This window comes from Ranitomeya variabilis, chromosome 1 (genome assembly GCF_051348905.1).
Source record: "Ranitomeya variabilis isolate aRanVar5 chromosome 1, aRanVar5.hap1, whole genome shotgun sequence".
In the NCBI taxonomy this organism is placed as follows: domain Eukaryota; kingdom Metazoa; phylum Chordata; class Amphibia; order Anura; family Dendrobatidae; genus Ranitomeya; species Ranitomeya variabilis.
Window position 1 is genome coordinate 1115650876 of NC_135232.1, and position 20460 is coordinate 1115671335.

At 45.4% G+C, this 20460-nt stretch overlaps 1 protein-coding gene across 2 annotated transcripts in view; it reads right to left on the reverse strand.

Annotated features, from left to right (window-relative positions):
- UVSSA (UV stimulated scaffold protein A) overlaps positions 1 to 20460 on the reverse strand; it is an 81510-nt gene that overhangs the window by 54033 nt on the left and 7017 nt on the right. For both annotated transcript variants that reach the window (XM_077280207.1, XM_077280208.1), the window contains exons 3-7: positions 18539 to 18869; positions 17032 to 17152; positions 3985 to 4350; positions 2795 to 2904; positions 2270 to 2398 (exon numbers count right to left, since the gene is read on the reverse strand). In XM_077280207.1, the coding sequence (XP_077136322.1) occupies positions 2270 to 2398; positions 2795 to 2904; positions 3985 to 4350; positions 17032 to 17152; positions 18539 to 18869 (1057 nt within the window). The remainder of the gene's footprint in view (positions 1 to 2269; positions 2399 to 2794; positions 2905 to 3984; positions 4351 to 17031; positions 17153 to 18538; positions 18870 to 20460) is intronic.

Here is a 20460-nt window from a genome sequence, read left to right on the forward strand (position 1 = left end):
CTCCATACAGATATTTGCCCCATATAATGCTGCACATGGCCCATACAGATATTTGCCCCATATAATGCTGCACATGGCACCATAAGATGCTCCATACAGATATTTTCCCCATATAATGCTGCACATGGCCCCATAAGATGCTCCATACAGATATTTGCCCCATATAATGCTGCACATGGCCCCATACAGATATTTGCCCCATATAATGCTGCACATGGCCCCATAAGATGCTCCATACAGATATTTGCCCCATATAATGCTGCACATGGCCCCATAAGATGCTCCATACAGATATTTGCCCCATATAATGCTGCACATGGCCCCATAAGATGCTCCATACAGATATTTGCCCCATATAACGCTGCACATGGCCCCATAAGATGCTCCATACAGATATTTGCCCCATATAACGCTGCACATGGCCCCATAAGATGCTCCATACAGATATTTTCCCCATATAATGCTGCACATGGCCCCATAAGATGCTCCATACAGATATTTGCCCCATATAATGCTGCACATGGCCCATACAGATATTTGCCCCATATAACGCTGCACATGGCCCCATAAGATGCTCCATACAGATATTTTCCCCATATAATGCTGCACATGGCCCCATAAGATGCTCCATACAGATATTTGCCCCATATAATGCTGCACATGGCCCATACAGATATTTGCCCCATATAATGCTGCACATGGCCCCATAAGATGCTCCATACAGATATTTGCCCCATATAACGCTGCACATGGCCCCATAAGATGCTCCATACAGATATTTGCCCCATATAACGCTGCACATGGCCCCATAAGATGCTCCATACAGATATTTGCCCCATATAATGCTGCACATGGCACCATAAGATGCTCCATACAGATATTTTCCCCATATAATGCTGCACATGGCCCCATAAGATGCTCCATACAGATATTTGCCCCATATAATGCTGCACATGGCCCCATAAGATGCTCCATACAGATATTTGCCCCATATAACGCTGCACATGGCCCCATAAGATGCTCCATACAGATATTTGCCCCATATAACGCTGCACATGGCCCCATAAGATGCTCCATACAGATATTTGCCCCATATAACGCTGCACATGGCCCCATAAGATGCTCCATACAGATATTTGCCCCATATAATGCTGCACATGGCCCTATAAGATGCTCCATACAGATATTTGCCCCATATAATGCTGCACATGGCACCTTAAGATGCTCCATACAGATATTTTCCCCATATAACGCTGCACATGGCCCCATAAGATGCTCCATACAGATATTTGCCCCATATAATGCTGCACATGGCCCATACAGATATTTGCCCCATATAATGCTGCACATGGCCCCATAAGATGCTCCATACAGATATTTGCCCCATATAATGCTGCACATGGCCCCATAAGATGCTCCATACAGATATTTGCCCCATATAATGCTGCACATGGCCCATACAGATATTTGCCCCATATGCTGTTGCTGTGATTAAAAAAAAAAAATTAAAAAAAAAAATAAAAAATCACATACTCACCTCTCAGGCCCCCGTCACTTGCTATATTCACCTGCTCCGCGTTCCACCGTTGGCGCCGCTGTGTCTTCCCCCGTCCTCCGCACTGACGTTCAGGCAGAGGGCGGAGCGCACTGATCGCGTCATCGCGCCCTCTGACCAGAGCGTCAGTGCAGAGGACGGGGAAGACGCAGTGGCGCCGACGGTGGAACGGGGAGCAGGTGAATATCGCGCACTGAGTTATACTCACCTGCTCCTGGCGCGGTCCCTGCACGTCTGTTCTCCGGCGTGGGCAGCTTTTTCCTGTAGTGAGCGGACTGCGCCAGGAGCAGGTGAGTATGATTACACAGCTCCGCTCCCCCTCCCCTGCCGACCCCTGGGTATGACTCGAGTATAAGCCGAGAGGGTTACTTTCAGCCCAAAAAAGTGGGCAGAAAATATCGGCTTATACTCAAATAAATATATATATATTTTATTCTTTTTGTTTGTTAAGTTTTTCAGTATATTTGTATGGTAAAGTGTATGCTGCCATTCAAACAAAAAACTCATCCAATCCCCCGCCCCCCACAACACCCCCCCCAAAAAAAAAAAAACAAGAACAAGCCCTCATACGGTTATAACTACGGAGGGGGGAAAAGTCATGGGTCTTGGAATTAAAAAAAAAAAAAAAAAAAGAGGAGATCTTTTATTACTGTTTTATGCTTCACGGCATTAAGGCGGTCACATTTGCGCCACATAAAAAGTCATGCCACTCACCTCTCCCCTGTTTCGGGACGTGCACTCGATATTCATCTCCTTTTGCTTCTTCAGCGCGGCTTCTACTTTATTCTTCAGGTCAATTGCACATTTTAGGCTGTCGTCATTGATTCCAGCTTTTGTGAAAACCTTCATTGAAAAAGTAAAAGTTAAAATAACTAAATTTTCATAAAATAATGCTTCTGAAAGAATTTAGCCCAGTGCAGTTCCTTTAATATTACTCCTGGAAAGGTACAAACTAACTAAAAATTGGGTGTATACTATCCCTAATGGTGTTAAGGCGTGATCATTACACACGCTGTCTAACCAGTGCAGACGGTACAGGGTCAAACCCTGTCAGGAAGGGGAATAGAGACAGCTACTTATCAATTCATTCCTTCATTCATTTATTGCCAGGAGGTATAACAATGGAGCAGCACAAGACCAAGAAAAAAAAAATACTATTTACTAAATTTGTATTAATAGATTTGACGACATGAAAACATGAACACAAAGTGGAGGATAAGACGGTTTTCCCACTGGTACCTGTATCCAGGACTGAACTGCTGGCCAGTACTTGTTCTTCGCCACTTTACAGGCATCTTTTAAGCTGTTGAGGACGTCAGTATTATCTTCATTCTCATTAACTTTCACATCTATGCAAAATGGAGAAAGAGTTCTTTTCAACGCATGACAAAAAAACAATGATGAGAGCGAGCAAGGACCAAGGGGAAAGCGAGAGCGAGCAAGGACCAAGGGGAAAGCGAGAGCGAGCAAGGACCAAGGGGAAAGCGAGAGCGAGCAAGGACCAAGGGGAAAGCGAGAGCGAGCAAGGACCAAGGGGAAAGCGAGAGCGAGCAAGGACCAAGGGGAAAGCGAGAGCGAGCAAGGACCAAGGGGAAAGCGAGAGCGAGCAAGGACCAAGGGGAAAGCGAGAGCGAGCAAGGACCAAGGGGAAAGCGAGAGCGAGCAAGGACCAAGGGGAAAGCGAGAGCGAGCAAGGACCAAGGGGAAAGCGAGAGCGAGCAAGGACCAAGGGGAAAGCGAGAGCGAGCAAGGACCAAGGGGAAAGCGAGAGCGAGCAAGGACCAAGGGGAAAGCGAGAGCGAGCAAGGACCAAGGGGAAAGCGAGAGCGAGCAAGGACCAAGGGGAAAGCGAGAGCGAGCAAGGACCAAGGGGAAAGCGAGAGCGAGCAAGGACCAAGGGGAAAGCGAGAGCGAGCAAGGACCAAGGGGAAAGCGAGAGCGAGCAAGGACCAAGGGGAAAGCGAGAGCGAGCAAGGACCAAGGGGAAAGCGAGAGCGAGCAAGGACCAAGGGGAAAGCGAGAGCGAGCAAGGACCAAGGGGAAAGCGAGAGCGAGCAAGGACCAAGGGGAAAGCGAGAGCGAGCAAGGACCAAGGGGAAAGCGAGAGCGAGCAAGGACCAAGGGGAAAGCGAGAGCGAGCAAGGACCAAGGGGAAAGCGAGAGCGAGCAAGGACCAAGGGGAAAGCGAGAGCGAGCAAGGACCAAGGGGAAAGCGAGAGCGAGCAAGGACCAAGGGGAAAGCGAGAGCGAGCAAGGACCAAGGGGAAAGCGAGAGCGAGCAAGGACCAAGGGGAAAGTGAGAGCGAGCAAGGACCAAGGGGAAAGCGAGCCACAGAAAGGGAGAGCGAGCGAAAAAAAAAAAATAGAGATCATATCATTTGCCAGATTACAGATTCACGAACGATTTTCCTATCCCGCAGAGCTGTCACCTGTTGAGATTTCGATGTCCAGCGTGTACTTGTGAGAGCCCAGCCCATGTTCTCTGATGAACGACTCTTCCACAGGCTCAAAGTCGTTGTCAGACCCATCTGAGCTGGATTCCTTCAGAGAACTTTCCACCTTTTCCTCTCCCTTAGATACATGGTTGAGGTTGGGCAGGTCTTTGCTGCAGCAGGGTTCCTCGTCATCGGCCTCGTGTAACCGGGCCTTCGGTTTAGGAGAATCACTTCCCATCGGTAGGTCGCCTCTTTCATCTCCTCCACCACTGACCAGACTGAAGTCTTCAGGGTCGGGCAGTAACAAGATGAAGCAGTTCTCCATCTCCGTGAGGCAGGACTGGATGTCCTCCAACATCTCTGGAAGACAGACGGTAAAGTACATTTTTATATACTATATATAAGGAGCAGTGTGAGGGCTTAATCTTTTGCGTGCTGAGCCGACTGTCTCAATGGTACCATTTCAGGGTACATACAGAGTGGAATTAGCGGGATAGAATCCAATGGAAATACTTGTTGAGTGTAGCAATTGGACTAAAATATAACTTTTAATGTATGCAATTTAAAAAAGACTAACTGTGAAAACTTCACCACGTGATATAAACATACAGGGGACTTAAAAAAGGGGGGATAGGCGTACCCCCTCAGGACACAAAAGGTACGTAGGAATAAACGAATATGAATGTGCTGATCCGTTCATATAGAGATCCAGCAACATGCACTGGTAACATGCGGTGAGAATAGCAATGCTAATGAGTCGAGCAGGCCCGGGTATCTGTGCACAGTGGCGAAATATGTAATGTCTTATAATAAGTCACCATAGGGTTCCAGACCCCAATTGTCTTTGTACACACACAGTACCTATAACCAAAATGCTCATTCAGTCCTTTCAGACTAACGACCTAGCTATATGCTTTAAACCAGATGCAATCATAAATTCAGCAGCAAAGATAACATATTGCTGACTATAATGATCAAAACAATGCATGCATATTGTGGAATACTTGTATACCCATCTCATGGGTTTCCACCCATACCGCAGCAATATGATACTTCTAGTCAGTCACAATGTGCATTTAAACATAGCGCCTATATTACAGGCGACTTGAAATAATCTCACCCATTTGATGTGTTATGGAGAGAGAATATGTAGGTGGCAGATAGCGTCTCCCAACGCGTTTCGTCCTATCCAGGACTCATCAGGGGAATGACAGGGAACCTGCAGAGCTGCGTTACCTGACGTCCGCTTGTGCCTCCCTTATATGCGGTATGATAGGGACCGCGATACACGGCACGCTGTTCTCGGCGTGCGCGCCGGTTCCGGTCCTCATGACCTCACTTCCGGTTTTGTTTGTGCACAGTTTGCGCATGCGCTGGCTTGGAACGCATCAGCACCCCGCAATGAAACGCAAACATTATGTATTCTAATTATCATCCTAAAAGATGACCCGGAGCTTATTATAATGAGGACATAATTCTTGAAGGTAGAGCTCTCCAGAAATGTGATTGCGGAGGAGTTTTACCCGTGAGGTTGTACATAGAGTATACATTATCAAAATTGAGACAACCACACTTATTGGAATCAACTTGTTTTTACAAAAATTATGCAAAGTTGTTCCATTAATCCATGGGTATGGTCCGGTTTCTTACCCCGGTGCTAGACAAGTGGTTAAAGAATCGGGTAAAGAGGCCAAAATTAGAGGAAAGAAAAAAAGGAACGTAGAAATACCACAAACCAACGTATTTTGAAAGAATAAAAATTTGGAAAAATGATGAGCATTTAGAAAAAAGAAATTTTACGACTAGTATAAATTCGTAATAAGGGACACCACGGACCTGTTTAAAGCCTGTACGCCCTATGAGGTCAGCTGCTCTGCTGTGCCCTACCTAACGCGGAGGTTGGCACCTCTACAGAACCTGCGCAAATGGCGCCCCCTGTTGTGAAATTGGATTTTGGGCTCCCCCGGTGGCCACTGGTGGAATTGAACTGGTGTGCATCATCCTCTGTTCACCTGTTTCCATCAGGATGTGGGAGTCGCTATTTAGCTTTGCTCCTCTGTCACTTCCATGCCGGTCAACATTGTAATCAGAAGCCTTTCTGTGCATGTTCCTGCTGCTAGACAACTCCCAGCTAAGTTGGACTTTAGTCCTTGTTTGTTTTTGCATTTAGTTCCAGTTCACAGCTGTAGTTTCGTTTCTGTGTCTGTAAAGCTCTTGTGATCTGAAATTGCCACTCTGATGTTATGAGTTAATACTAGAGTCTTAAAGTAATTTCAGGATGGTGTTTTGATAGGGTTTTCAGCTGACCATGAAAGTGTCCTTTCTGTCTTCCTGCTATCTAGTAAGCGGACCTCAATTTTGCTAAACCTATTTTCATACTACGTTTGTCATTTCATCTAAAATCACCGCCAATATTTGTGGGGGCCTCTGTCTGCCTTTCGGGGAAATTTCTCTAGAGGTGAGCCAGGACTATATTTTCCTCTGCCAGGATTAGTTAGTCCTCCGGCCGGCGCTGGGCGTCTAGGGATAAAACGCAGGCTACGCTACCCGGCTACTGTTAGTTGTGCGGCAGGTTTAGTTCATGGTCAGTTTAGTTTCCATCCTTCCAAGAGCTAGTTCTTATGTTTGCTGGGCTATGTTCTCTTGCCATTGAGAACCATAACAGTTTGACCGGCCACAAAGGGTTAAATTAATTGACAGAGAAAGGAGAGAAAAGAGAAGTCTGCTGAAGATTTTTTTTTTTTTCCTTCAGTTCTGAGTGTGCTTGTAATTGAATCTCTTGCAAGTCTGCCTATATTGCAGCCTTTCTCTCTCTCTCTCCTTCTAATCCTGGAATGGCTCTGTGTTCACCTGTTTAAAATGGATATTCAGAGTTTAGCTGCAGGTTTGAATAATCTCACCACGAAAGTTCAAAATTTACAAGATTTTGTTGTTCATGTTCCTATATCTGAACCTAGAATTCCTTTGCCTGAATTTTTCTCGGGGAATAGATCTTGCTTTCAAAATTTCAAAAATAATTGCAAGTTGTTTTTGTCCCTGAAATCTCGCTCTGCTGGAGATCCTGCTCAGCAGGTCAGGATTGTGATTTCCTTGCTCCGGGGCGACAGTCAGGATTGGGCTTTTGCATTGGCTCCAGGGGATCCTGCGTTGCTCAATGTGGATGCGTTTTTTCTGGCCTTGGGGTTGCTTTATGAGGAACCTCAGTTAGAACTTCAGGCGGAAAAGGCCTTGATGTCCCTATCTCAGGGGCAAGACGAAGCTGAAATATACTGCCAGAAATTCCGTAAATGGGCTGTGCTTACTCAGTGGAATGAGTGCGCCCTGGCGGCGAATTTCAGAGAGGGTCTCTCTGATGCCATTAAGGATGTTATGGTGGGGTTCCCTGTGCCTGCGGGTCTGAATGAGTCCATGACAATGGCTATCCAGATCGATAGGCGTCTGCGGGAGCGCAAACCTGTGCACCATTTGGCGGTGTCTACTGAGAAGACGCCAGAGAATATGCAATGTGATAGAATTCTGTCCAGAAGTGAACGGCAGAATTTTAGACGAAAAAATGGGTTGTGCTTCTATTGCGGTGATTCAACTCATGTTATATCAGCATGCTCTAAGCGTACTAAGAAGCTTGATAAGTCTGTTTCAATTGGCACTTTACAGTCTAAGTTTATTCTATCTGTGACCCTGATTTGTTCTTTATCATCTATTACCGCGGATGCCTATGTCGACTCTGGCGCCGCTTTGAGTCTTATGGATTGGTCCTTTGCCAAACGCTGTGGGTATGATTTGGAGCCTCTTGAAACTCCTATACCCCTGAAGGGGATTGACTCCACCCCATTGGCTAGCAATAAACCACAATACTGGACACAAGTAACTATGCGGATTAATCCGGATCACCAGGAGATTATTCGCTTTCTTGTGCTGTATAACCTACATGATGTGTTGGTGCTTGGATTGCCATGGCTGCAATCTCATAACCCAGTCCTTGACTGGAAAGCTATGTCTGTGTTAAGCTGGGGATGTAAGGGGACGCATGGGGACGTACCTGTGGTTTCCATTTCATCATCTATTCCCTCTGAGATTCCTGAATTCTTGACTGAATATCGTGACGTTTTTGAAGAACCTAAGCTTGGTTCATTACCTCCGCACCGGGAGTGTGATTGTGCCATAGATTTGATTCTGGGTAGTAAATACCCTAAGGGTCGTTTATTTAATCTGTCTGTGCCTGAACATGCGGCTATGCGAGAATATATAAAGGAGTCCTTGGAAAAGGGACATATTCGTCCTTCGTCATCTCCCTTAGGAGCCGGTTTTTTCTTTGTGGCTAAGAAAGATGGCTCTTTGAGGCCGTGCATTGATTATCGGCTTTTGAATAAAATCACGGTTAAATATCAATATCCGTTGCCACTGCTGACTGATTTGTTTGCTCGCATAAAGGGGGCCAAGTGGTTCTCTAAGATAGATCTCCGTGGGGCGTATAATTTGGTGCGAATTAAGCAGGGGGATGAGTGGAAAACCGCATTTAATACGCCCGAGGGCCACTTTGAGTATTTGGTGATGCCTTTTGGTCTTTCAAATGCCCCTTCAGTCTTTCAGTCCTTTATGCATGACATTTTCCGTGATTATTTGGATAAATTTATGATTGTGTATCTGGATGATATTTTGATTTTTTCGGATGACTGAGACTCTCATGTCCAGCAGGTCAGGAGGGTTTTTCAGGTTTTGCGGTCTAATTCCTTGTGTGTGAAGGGTTCTAAGTGCGTTTTTGGGGTTCAAAAGATTTCCTTTTTGGGATATATTTTTTCCCCCTCTTCCATCGAGATGGATCCTGTCAAGGTTCAGGCTATTTGTGATTGGACGCAACCCTCTTCTCTTAAGAGTCTTCAGAAATTTTTGGGCTTTGCTAACTTTTATCGTCGATTTATTGCTGGTTTTTCTGATGTTGTTAAACCATTGACTGATTTGACTAAGAAGGGTGCTGATGTTGCTGATTGGTCCCCTGCTGCTGTGGAGGCCTTTCGGGAGCTTAAGCGCCGCTTTTCTTCCGCCCCTGTGTTGCGTCAGCCTGATGTTGCTCTTCCTTTTCAGGTTGAGGTCGACGCTTCTGAAATCGGAGCTGGGGCGGTTTTGTCGCAGAGAAGTTCCGATTGCTCCGTGATGAGACCTTGTGCTTTTTTCTCGCGTAAATTTTCGCCCGCCGAGCGGAATTATGATGTTGGGAATCGGGAGCTTTTGGCCATGAAGTGGGCTTTTGAGGAGTGGCGTCATTGGCTTGAGGGGGCTAGACATCAGGTGGTGGTATTGACTGACCACAAAAATCTAATTTATCTTGAGTCCGCCAGACGCCTGAATCCTAGACAGGCGCGCTGGTCGTTGTTTTTCTCTCGGTTTAATTTTGTGGTGTCCTACCTGCCGGGTTCTAAGAATGTTAAGGCGGATGCCCTTTCTAGGAGTTTTGAGCCTGACTCCCCTGGTAATTCTGAACCTACAGGTATCCTTAAAGATGGAGTGATATTGTCTGCCGTTTCTCCAGACCTGCGGCGGGCCTTGCAGGAGTTTCAGGCGGATAGACCTGATCGTTGCCCACCTGGTAGACTGTTTGTTCCTGATGATTGGACCAGTAAAGTCATTTCTGAGGTTCATTCTTCTGCGTTGGCAGGTCATCCTGGAATCTTTGGTACCAGGGATTTGGTGGCAAGGTCCTTCTGGTGGCCTTCCCTGTCTCGAGATGTGCGAGGCTTCGTGCAGTCTTGTGATGTTTGTGCTCGGGCCAAGCCTTGTTGTTCTCGGGCTAGTGGATTGTTGTTGCCCTTGCCTATCCCGAAGAGGCCCTGGACGCACATCTCGATGGATTTTATTTCGGATCTTCCTGTTTCTCAGAAGATGTCTGTCATCTGGGTGGTGTGTGATCGTTTCTCTAAGATGGTCCATTTGGTTCCCCTGCCTAAGTTGCCTTCTTCTTCCGAGTTGGTTCCTCTGTTTTTTCAAAATGTGGTCCGTTTGCATGGTATTCCGGAGAATATCGTTTCTGACAGAGGTACCCAATTCGTGTCTAGATTTTGGCGAGCATTCTGTGCTAGGATGGGCATAGATTTGTCTTTCTCGTCTGCTTTCCATCCTCAGACTAATGGCCAGACCGAGCGGACGAATCAGACCTTGGAGACATATTTGAGGTGTTTTGTGTCTGCAGATCAGGATGATTGGGTTGCTTTTTTGCCTTTAGCGGAGTTTGCCCTCAATAATCGGGCCAGCTCTGCCACCTTGGTGTCTCCCTTTTTCTGTAATTCGGGGTTTCATCCTCGATTTTCTTCTGGTCAGGTGGAATCTTCGGATTGTCCTGGAGTGGATGCTGTGGTGGAGAGGTTGCATCAGATTTGGGGGCAGGTAGTGGACAATTTGAAGTTGTCCCAGGAGAAGACTCAGCTTTTTGCCAACCGCCGGTGTCGGGTTGGTCCTCGGCTTTGTGTTGGGGACTTGGTGTGGTTGTCTTCTCGTTTTGTCCCTATGAGGGTTTCTTCTCCCAAGTTTAAGCCTCGGTTCATCGGCCCGTACAAGATATTGGAGATTCTTAACCCTGTGTCCTTCCGTTTGGACCTCCCTGCATCTTTTTCTATTCATAATGTTTTTCATCGGTCATTATTGCGCAGGTATGAGGTACCGGTTGTGCCTTCCGTTGAGCCTCCTGCTCCGGTGTTGGTTGAGGGCGAGTTGGAGTACGTTGTGGAAAAAATCTTGGACTCCCGTGTTTCCAGACAGAAACTCCAGTATCTGGTCAAATGGAAGGGATACGATCAGGAGGATAATTCTTGGGTGACTGCCTCTGATGTTCATGCCTCCGATTTGGTCCGTGCCTTTCATAGGGCTCATCCTGATCGCCCTGGTGGTTCTGGTGAGGGTTCGGTGCCCCCTCCTTGAGGGGCGGGTACTGTTGTGAAATTGGATTTTGGGCTCCCCCGGTGGCCACTGGTGGAATTGAACTGGTGTGCATCATCCTCTCTGTTCACCTGTTTCCATCAGGATGTGGGAGTCGCTATTTAGCTTTGCTCCTCTGTCACTTCCATGCCGGTCAACATTGTAATCAGAAGCCTTTCTGTGCATGTTCCTGCTGCTAGACAACTCCCAGCTAAGTTGGACTTTAGTCCTTGTTTGTTTTTGCATTTTGTTCCAGTTCACAGCTGTAGTTTCGTTTCTGTGTCTGTAAAGCTCTTGTGATCTGAAATTGCCACTCTGATGTTATGAGTTAATACTAGAGTCTTAAAGTAATTTCAGGATGGTGTTTTGATAGGGTTTTCAGCTGACCATGAAAGTGTCCTTTCTGTCTTCCTGCTATCTAGTAAGCGGACCTCAATTTTGCTAAACCTATTTTCATACTACGTTTGTCATTTCATCTAAAATCACCGCCAATATTTGTGGGGGCCTCTGTCTGCCTTTCGGGGAAATTTCTCTAGAGGTGAGCCAGGACTATATTTTCCTCTGCCAGGATTAGTTAGTCCTCCGGCCGGCGCTGGGCGTCTAGGGATAAAACGCAGGCTACGCTACCCGGCTACTGTTAGTTGTGCGGCAGGTTTAGTTCATGGTCAGTTTAGTTTCCATCCTTCCAAGAGCTAGTTCTTATGTTTGCTGGGCTATGTTCTCTTGCCATTGAGAACCATAACAGCCCCCACTCGACGACGGCTATCCCTATCTATTCATCCCTACATGACCCTAAAAATAGGGGGACAGGGGAGGTATGTAGTGCCTGAGAAGGATGTGGGGAGTGAAAAGTGGGTGGCCACTGAGTTGATATTAACGAAATGTATGCTGTATAATAAACCTATAGAGAACTGCAACTTCTATGCTGTAATGCCTTTTTGCTGATATCCTACCTATAGCAGGGGTAGGCACCCTAAAAAGTATACGTTTTGGTGGCGCCCCCACTCCTCGGCGGCTTTCCCTATGTTATCCCTGTTACCACCTAACTGTTCAAAGGTGGAGAAAGAATTGTAAATCAATATAGGGATATGGGAGTTGGAAGGGGAAGGGGAGGGTTTGGAGTTTGGGGGGAGGAGACTGGGACATATACTGATTTAACCGTTGGAATACTTGCTGAGTTTACAAAAAACAGCCATATGACAATTGCTCGTTTAGGCCATAGGGCTGTGTGGTTTTCAAGTTGAAGATCCATCTGCATTCTTTTTGCAGAATTTGTTTGTCCCAGTCGCCCCCCCTGGGTGATGGTACAATTTTGTCGATCCCGACAAATTTAATTTTCTTGGGGTCACCATTATGATATGTATTCATGTGATTCGCCACCGGGGTATCCCTTTTATTAAGGATATCCCGGACATGTTCGCGAATCCTTCTGCGGAATTCCCTTTTGGTTTTCCCCACGTACTCCATTCCGCACACACAGGTGGCCTTATAGACAATCCCCTTAGTGCGACAGTTGATGAAATGTCGGATGGAGTACGAGGTACCGCTGACATTGCCGCAGAAGGACCTGCTAGGAAGAATAGAGTCGCAAGCCCTACACCTCCCGCATTTGAAGCAGCCTGTAGTTCGATTTGTCAAAAAATTGCCAGTCCCCTGATTGGACTGAAAGTGACTGTGAACAAGACGGTCACCTAGGGATCTTCCCCTTCTGTATGTGATCTGTGGTATTTCTGGGAGGAACTCCTTGATGTCATTGTCCATTGCTAGAACAGACCAATGTCGTTGCAAAATGGTTCTGATGTGATTTGCCCCATTCGAATACCTTGTGATGAAGCGAACCTTAGTGTCAGATTCATCCCTCATTCTGGGCACCAATAATTCCCTCCTGTCTCTTGCTACAGATTCTTTGTAGGCCTTTTTCAAAATACTTTGAGGATACCCCCTTTCCAAAAATCTCATTTGTAAATCGTTGGCCTGTTCTTGAAATGTTTCAGGTTGTGAACAGTTTCTACGCATACGTAAGTATTGCCCTTTCGGTATCCCTCTCTTGAGAGGGACAGGGTGGTTACTCTCCCATCTCAAAAGGGAGTTGGTTGAAGTGCTCTTCCTGTGTGTTCTTGTTGCTAGAGCTCCGCTAAAGGTTTTTTCAATGCAGATATCTAGAAAGGACAATTTAGTGGGGTTCACTTCATACGTAAAGCTGAGGCCTATGGTGTTTGTATTCAGGCCTTCAACAAATGAGCCAAACTCCAAAGAGCTCCCTCTCCAAATTACCAGAATGTCATCGATGTATCGAAGCCATAATATGACTTTGTCATCGAGACACAACGTAGAATCACCAAAGACCATTGTTTCCTCCCACCAGCCCAGGAGCAAATTTGCATACGATGGCGCGCAGGGACTGCCCATCGCAGTGCCCCTGAGCTGGTGGTAGAGTTTCTGGTCAAAGAGGAAAATATTTTTTGTGAGGCAAAACTCCAAACTTTTCAATATAAATTTATTGTGTTTGTCAAATTGTATGCCTCTGGTGTTCAAAAAGTAACTGGCAGCTGTTATGCCTTTGTCGTGCGGAATAGAGGAATATAGGGCTTCGACATCTATACTTCCTATTACCATATCGGGGTCAAGAAAAACACCATCCAATTTACTTAGAAGGTCCGTGGTGTCCCGTACATACGAATTTAATGAGCTGACAAAAGGTTTGAGTACCTTGTCAATGTACATCCCCAGTTTTTCGGTCAAACTATTGTTTCCCGACACAATGGGTCTCCCCTTCAATGGATTGGTGCCCTTGTGAATTTTGGGGAGACAATAGAAAGTCGGCAAAACCGGAAATTTGGGAAGTATGAAATCCCTCTCCTCTTTCCCCAGAATGCCATCTGCGAAGCCCTGTTCAACAAACGTCCTCAATTCCCCCAGAAACCTGGTCAAAGGATTAGTTCTAAGGAGTTGATATTCTTCAGCTTTTTCTAAGAGGCCCAGGCACAATAGTCTATAGTCTGTTGTGTTCATAACGACCACATTGCCCCCTTTATCAGAGGGCTTTATAGTAATGTTGGAGTCGTTTTCAAGGTTATGGAGGCAAGTAATCTCATCCTTGGTGAGATTATGAGTGTTTCTGCCTCTTGATCCTGATAATTTGACTATGTCCTCTGTAACCAAGTTGAGGAAGATGTCCAAGGAGCCTATATCACTCAATGGTGGGGGCATTTTAGAACTTTTGTTCTTTAATTTAGTGAAAGGGCCTATACCTTCCTGATTAGGATCTGTATCTGCGAGATGAAACAAAAAACGTACATCACTTAACAGGTCATCAGGTATACCCAAACTCTCACATTGTTTGTGGTATTTCTACGTTCCTTTTTTTCTTTCCTCTAATTTTGGCCTCTTTACCCGATTCTTTAACCACTTGTCTAGCACCGGGGTAAGAAACCGGACCATACCCATGGATTAATGGAACAACTTTGCATAATTTTTGTAAAAACAAGTTGATTCCAATAAGTGTGGTTGTCTCAATTTTGATAATGTATACTCTATGTACAACCTCACGGGTAAAACTCCTCCGCAATCACATTTCTGGAGAGCTCTACCTTCAAGAATTATGTCCTCATTATAATAAGCTCCGGGTCATCTTTTAGGATGATAATTAGAATACATAATGTTTGCGTTTCATTGCGGGGTGCTGATGCGTTCCAAGCCAGCGCATGCGCAAACTGTGCACAAACAAAACCGGAAGTGAGGTCATGAGGACCGGAACCGGCGCGCACGCCGAGAACAGCGTGCCGTGTATCGCGGTCCCTATCATACCGCATATAAGGGAGGCACAAGCGGACGTCAGGTAACGCAGCTCTGCAGGTTCCCTGTCATTCCCCTGATGAGTCCTGGATAGGACGAAACGCGTCGGGAGACGCTATCTGCCACCTACATATTCTCTCTCCATAACACATCAAATGGGTGAGATTATTTCAAGTCGCCTGTAATATAGGCGCTATGTTTAAATGCACATTGTGACTGACTAGAAGTATCATATTGCTGCGGTATGGGTGGAAACCCATGAGATGGGTATACAAGTATTCCACAATATGCATGCATTGTTTTGATCATTATAGTCAGCAATATGTTATCTTTGCTGCTGAATTTATGATTGCATCTGGTTTAAAGCATATAGCTAGGTCGTTAGTCTGAAAGGACTGAATGAGCATTTTGGTTATAGGTACTGTGTGTGTACAAAGACAATTGGGGTCTGGAACCCTATGGTGACTTATTATAAGACATTACATATTTCGCCACTGTGCACAGATACCCGGGCCTGCTCGACTCATTAGCATTGCTATTCTCACCGCATGTTACCAGTGCATGTTGCTGGATCTCTATATGAACGGATCAGCACATTCATATTCGTTTATTCCTACGTACCTTTTGTGTCCTGAGGGGGTACGCCTATCCCCCCTTTTTTAAGTCCCCTGTATGTTTATATCACGTGGTGAAGTTTTCACAGTTAGTCTTTTTTAAATTGCATACATTAAAAGTTATATTTTAGTCCAATTGCTACACTCTACATACAGAGTGGCCGTAATGCTATATGAAACCCATTAACAAACACTACTTTGCACGACCACCTTTCACTGCAGTTGCTGCTGCAGTCTTTGGGGGTCTGCCTCTACCAGCTTAGCACATCTAGAGGTGACATTTTTGCCCCTTCTTTGCACATTCGCTCAGTGAGATTGGATGGAGACATCTGAGCAACAATTTCACGTCTAGATTCTCAATGGGATTTAGGTCTCGACTGTGACTGGGCTGTTCACACACATTAATATACTCTGGTCTAAACCCTCCATTGTAGCTCTGGCAGGATGTTTAGAGTCGATGTCCTGCTGGCAGGTGAACCTACGCCCCAGTTTCAAGTCTTCTGCAGCCTTTAACAAGTTGTCCTCCAGAATTGCCATGTATTTAGCTCCATCCATCTTCCCATGAACTCTAAACGGCTTCCCTGCTCCTCCTGAAGAAAAGCATCCCCTACAGCAGTGTTCCCCAACTCCGGTCCTCAAGAGTCACCAACAAGTCATGTTTTCAGGATTTCTTTAGTATTGCACAGGTGATAGAATTATTGCCTGTGCAGGTGATGCAATTATCACCTGTGCAATACTAAGGAAATCTGGAAAACATGACCTGTTGGTGGCTCTTGAGGACCGGAGTTGGGGAACACTGCCCTACAGCATGGTGCTGCCACCACCATGTGTGACGGTAGGCATGGGGTTTTCAGGGTGATTTCATGTTAGCTTAGCACCACACATAACGTTCTGCATCAAGCCCAAAAGGTTCTGCTTTGGTTTCATCTGACCAGAGCACCTTCTGCCACGTGTTTGCTGTGTCCCCTACATGGTTTTTGAAAACTACAGACGGGACTTCTTATGGCTTGCTTTCAAAAATGGCTTTCTTCTTGCCACTCCCTTATAAAGGCCAGATTTGTTGAGTAGACAACTAATAGTCGGCCTGTGGGTAGGTTCTCCCACTTGAGCTGTGGATCTCTGCAGCTCGTCCACAGTGACCATGGGCCTCTTGGATGTTTCTCTAATTAGTGCTCTTCCTGCCTGGGATGTCAGCGTAGGTGGGCGGCCATGTCTTGGTACGTTTTCAGTAGTGTCATACTCCTTCCATTTTTGGATGATGGACTTTATTTTTTTTTAATAACCTAACTCAGCTTTACTCTTTTCCATAACTTTATCCCTGACCTGTCTGGTGTGTTCCTTGATTTTCATGATCCTGTTTGATCCCTAATGTTCTCAAACAACCCTCTGAGGCCTTCACAGAACAGCTGCAATTATACTGAGAAGAAATTACACACAGGTGGATTCAATGTACCAAATCTGTGACTTCTGAAGGCAATGGGTCACTCCAGATTTTATTTAGGGGTATCAGACTATTGGGGGCTGAATACAAATACATGTCACAATCTTCAGATTTATATATTTAATATTATTACAAAACCTTGGATCATTTCCTTTACACCTCACAAATACTTTCTACTTTGTGGTAGTATACCACACTTATATCCCAATAAAATACACTTAAGTCCATGGGGGATCCTTTTCCAAATATATTATTTACACACACAATGCAAATCTGGGGTCTCACCTTCCATCTCAGTCTTTGCTTTCTTGGCTTTCTCTCGATAAATATTTTCTAAACGCTTCTGCTTTTCCTCTTCCCGTTTCCTCTCTGCTACCGTCCTGGAGCTAACATCCTGGAAATCCACCTGAGGTGTATCCACATACAATTAAGTACTTAAGATGCTCGTGCTGTACGAGAGGCAATAATAATCCTTGATAATACACAGAGTGTTGTGCTCCTTCAATACATGAAAATAAAACAAAACTCTGCAATAAACAGTATTTGCCTTCTCACCGTTTTGTGCACGCCGTTTTCATGCAGACTAGTGTGACTTAATAAATAGACAGTGAACAACAGGTGGCTTCTTCCAGGGTGTAATGCCCCGGAAGAAGCCAGTATGGTGAAACTCGAGCGGCCCCAGAGGAAGCCAGTATGGTGAAACTCAAGCGGCCCCAGAAGAAACCAGCATGGGGAATCTCGATTGGCCCCAAAAGGAGTCCATAATGGTGAAATTCAAGCTGCCCCGGAAGAAATTGGTAATGGTGAGACTCCAGCGGCCCCGGAAGAAATTGGTAATGGTGAAACTCGAGCGGCCCCGGTAGAAGCCAGTAGTGGTGAAACATGAGACACAGTGGAAGAAGTTAGTAATGGTGAAACAAGAGTGTCTCCAAAAGAAATTGGTAACAGTAACACTCGAGTGGCCCTAGAAGAAGCCAGTAATGGTGAAACACGAGAAAAAGTGGAAGAAGCTGGTAATAGTGAAACAAGAGTGTCTCCAAAAGAAATTGGTAACGGTAACACTCGAGTGGCCTTGGAACAAGCCAATAATGGTGACATGAAACTCGAGTGTCTCCGAAAGAAGCCGGCAATGGTAAACATCTACTGGCCCCAGAAGAAGCAGATACTGGTGAAACGTCAATCTGGGTAGACATGTAAAGTGATATAATGGACTTTAACTGATGTATTTTAGGTATAATACCGTATTTTGTGTGGCTGAGCCCTGATTTAGCATTACTGCACTATATTGTAGCCTCTTGGGCTTGCAATTTACAACATCTTGCAGAAGAGACAGGTACAATAACTGTTCTTAATCCGAGGGTGAAGCTGGTGTTATACAAATATTGGACTGATCTGATTGAAGGAACAGCACAGCTGATTTTTTCAAGACTTGATCCTCAAACCGGAGTATAACAGCAGTATTGAAACTGCCGCCATGTGTTAGGGTCGTGCACCGGACCCTCTCCTTACAGCTGCAGGATGAGACCCGAGGTCGTAATATCGGGTCTGGGAGACATGTCTCTTACTTTTCCAGACAGGCCACTGAACTAATTTGCTTTGGCAGAAGAGACTTCTCAGCTAGAAGATTAATGCAAACGGTTACTACACTGGACGCACTTACTGAACAGGTGGCTCCTGGGCGCCCCCTGGTGTCATTTGTGGATAAATGGACATGTAAAAAAACAAGAAGAAAAGGGGGAGCGAAAGTGGAAATATGACAATAACTACATCAGAGACACACACTGATACTCACCTTTTTGTTCTGTTTCAAAAAGTGATATCCCAAGGAGAGTTTCTTGTAGGCTTCCCCAAACTTCTCGTTCCATTCCTGCACAGCCTTAATGGCCAAGATTTTGAGTTTCTGTGCCGCTTCCTTGGGAGGCGGCAGTGGCTGCTCATAGTCTGTCTCCACAGTGAGCTCCAAGAACTCCTGGAAGTTGGAGATGAGCAAAGTCCTGAACAAGTGCGACCGACTGAACAGCTCGCTGACTATCTGAAAGGCGGACAGGCGGATCTCTGCATGCTCCTGATTCAGCTGGATCATCAGCAGGTGGTAGACGTGTTTAATCTGCTCATCTGAAGATCTGAAAAATTAATAAAAAAATAAGTTACATATATTATTCTGTACTGATCCTGAGTTACATCCTATATTATACTCCAGAGCTGCACTCACTATTCTGCTGGTGCAGTCACTGTGTACATACATTACTGATCCTGAGTTACATCCTATATTATACTCCAGAGCTGCACTCACTATTCTGCTGGTGCAGTCACTGTGTACATACATTACATTACTGATCCTGAGTTACATCCTGTATTATACCCCAGAGCTGCACTCACTATTCTGCTGGTGCAGTCACTGTGTACATACATTACATTACTGATCCTGAGTTACATCCTGTATTATACTCCAGAGCTGCACTCAGTATTCTGCTGGTGCAGTCACTGTGTACATACATTACATTACTGATCCTGAGTTACATCCTGTATTATACTCCAGAGCTGCACTCACTATTCTGCTGCTGCAGTCACTGTGTACATACATTACATTACTGATCCTGAGTTACATCCTGTATTATACCCCAGAGCTGCACTCAGTATTCTGCTGGTGCAGTCACTGTGTACATACATTACATTACTGATCCTGAGTTACATCCTGTATTATACCCCAGAGCTGCACTCACTATTCTGCTGGTGCAGTCACTGTGTACATACATTACATTACTGATCCTGAGTTACATCCTGTATTATACCCCAGAGCTTCACTCACTATTCTGCTGGTGCAGTCACTGTGTACATACATTACATTACTGATCCTGAGTTACATCCTGTATTATACTCCAGAGCTGCACTCACTATTCTGCTGGTGCAGTCACTGTGTACATACATTACATTACTGATCCTGAGTTACATCCTGTATTATACCCCAGAGCTGCACTCACTATTCTGCTGGTGCAGTCACTGTGTACATACATTACATTACTGATCCTGAGTTACCTCCTGTATTATACCCCAGAGCTGCACTCACTATTCTGCTGGTGCAGTCACTGTGTACATACATTACATTACTGATCCTGAGTTACATCCTGTATTATACTCCAGAGCTGCACTCACTATTCTGCTGGTGCAGTCACTGTGTACATACATTACATTACTGATCCTGAGTTACCTCCTGTATTATACCCCAGAGCTGCACTCACTATTCTGCTGGTGCAGTCACTGTGTACATACATTACATTACTGATCCTGAGTTACATCCTGTATTATACTCCAGAGCTGCACTCACTATTCTGCTGGTGCAGTCACTGTGTACATACATTACATTACTGATCATGAGTTACATCCTGTATTATACTCCAGAGCTGCACTCACTATTCTGCTGGTGCAGTCACTGTGTACATACATTACATTACTGATCCTGAGTTACATCCTGTATTATACTCCAGAGCTGCACTCACTATTCTGCTGGTGCAGTCACTGTGTACATACATTACATTACTGATCCTGAGCTACTTCCTGTATTATACTCCAGAGCTGCACTCACTATTCTGCTGGTGCAGTCACTGTGTACATACATTACATTACTGATCCTGAGCTACTTCCTGTATTATACTCCAGAGCTGCACTCACTATTCTGCTGGTGCAGTCACTGTGTACATACATTACATTACTGAT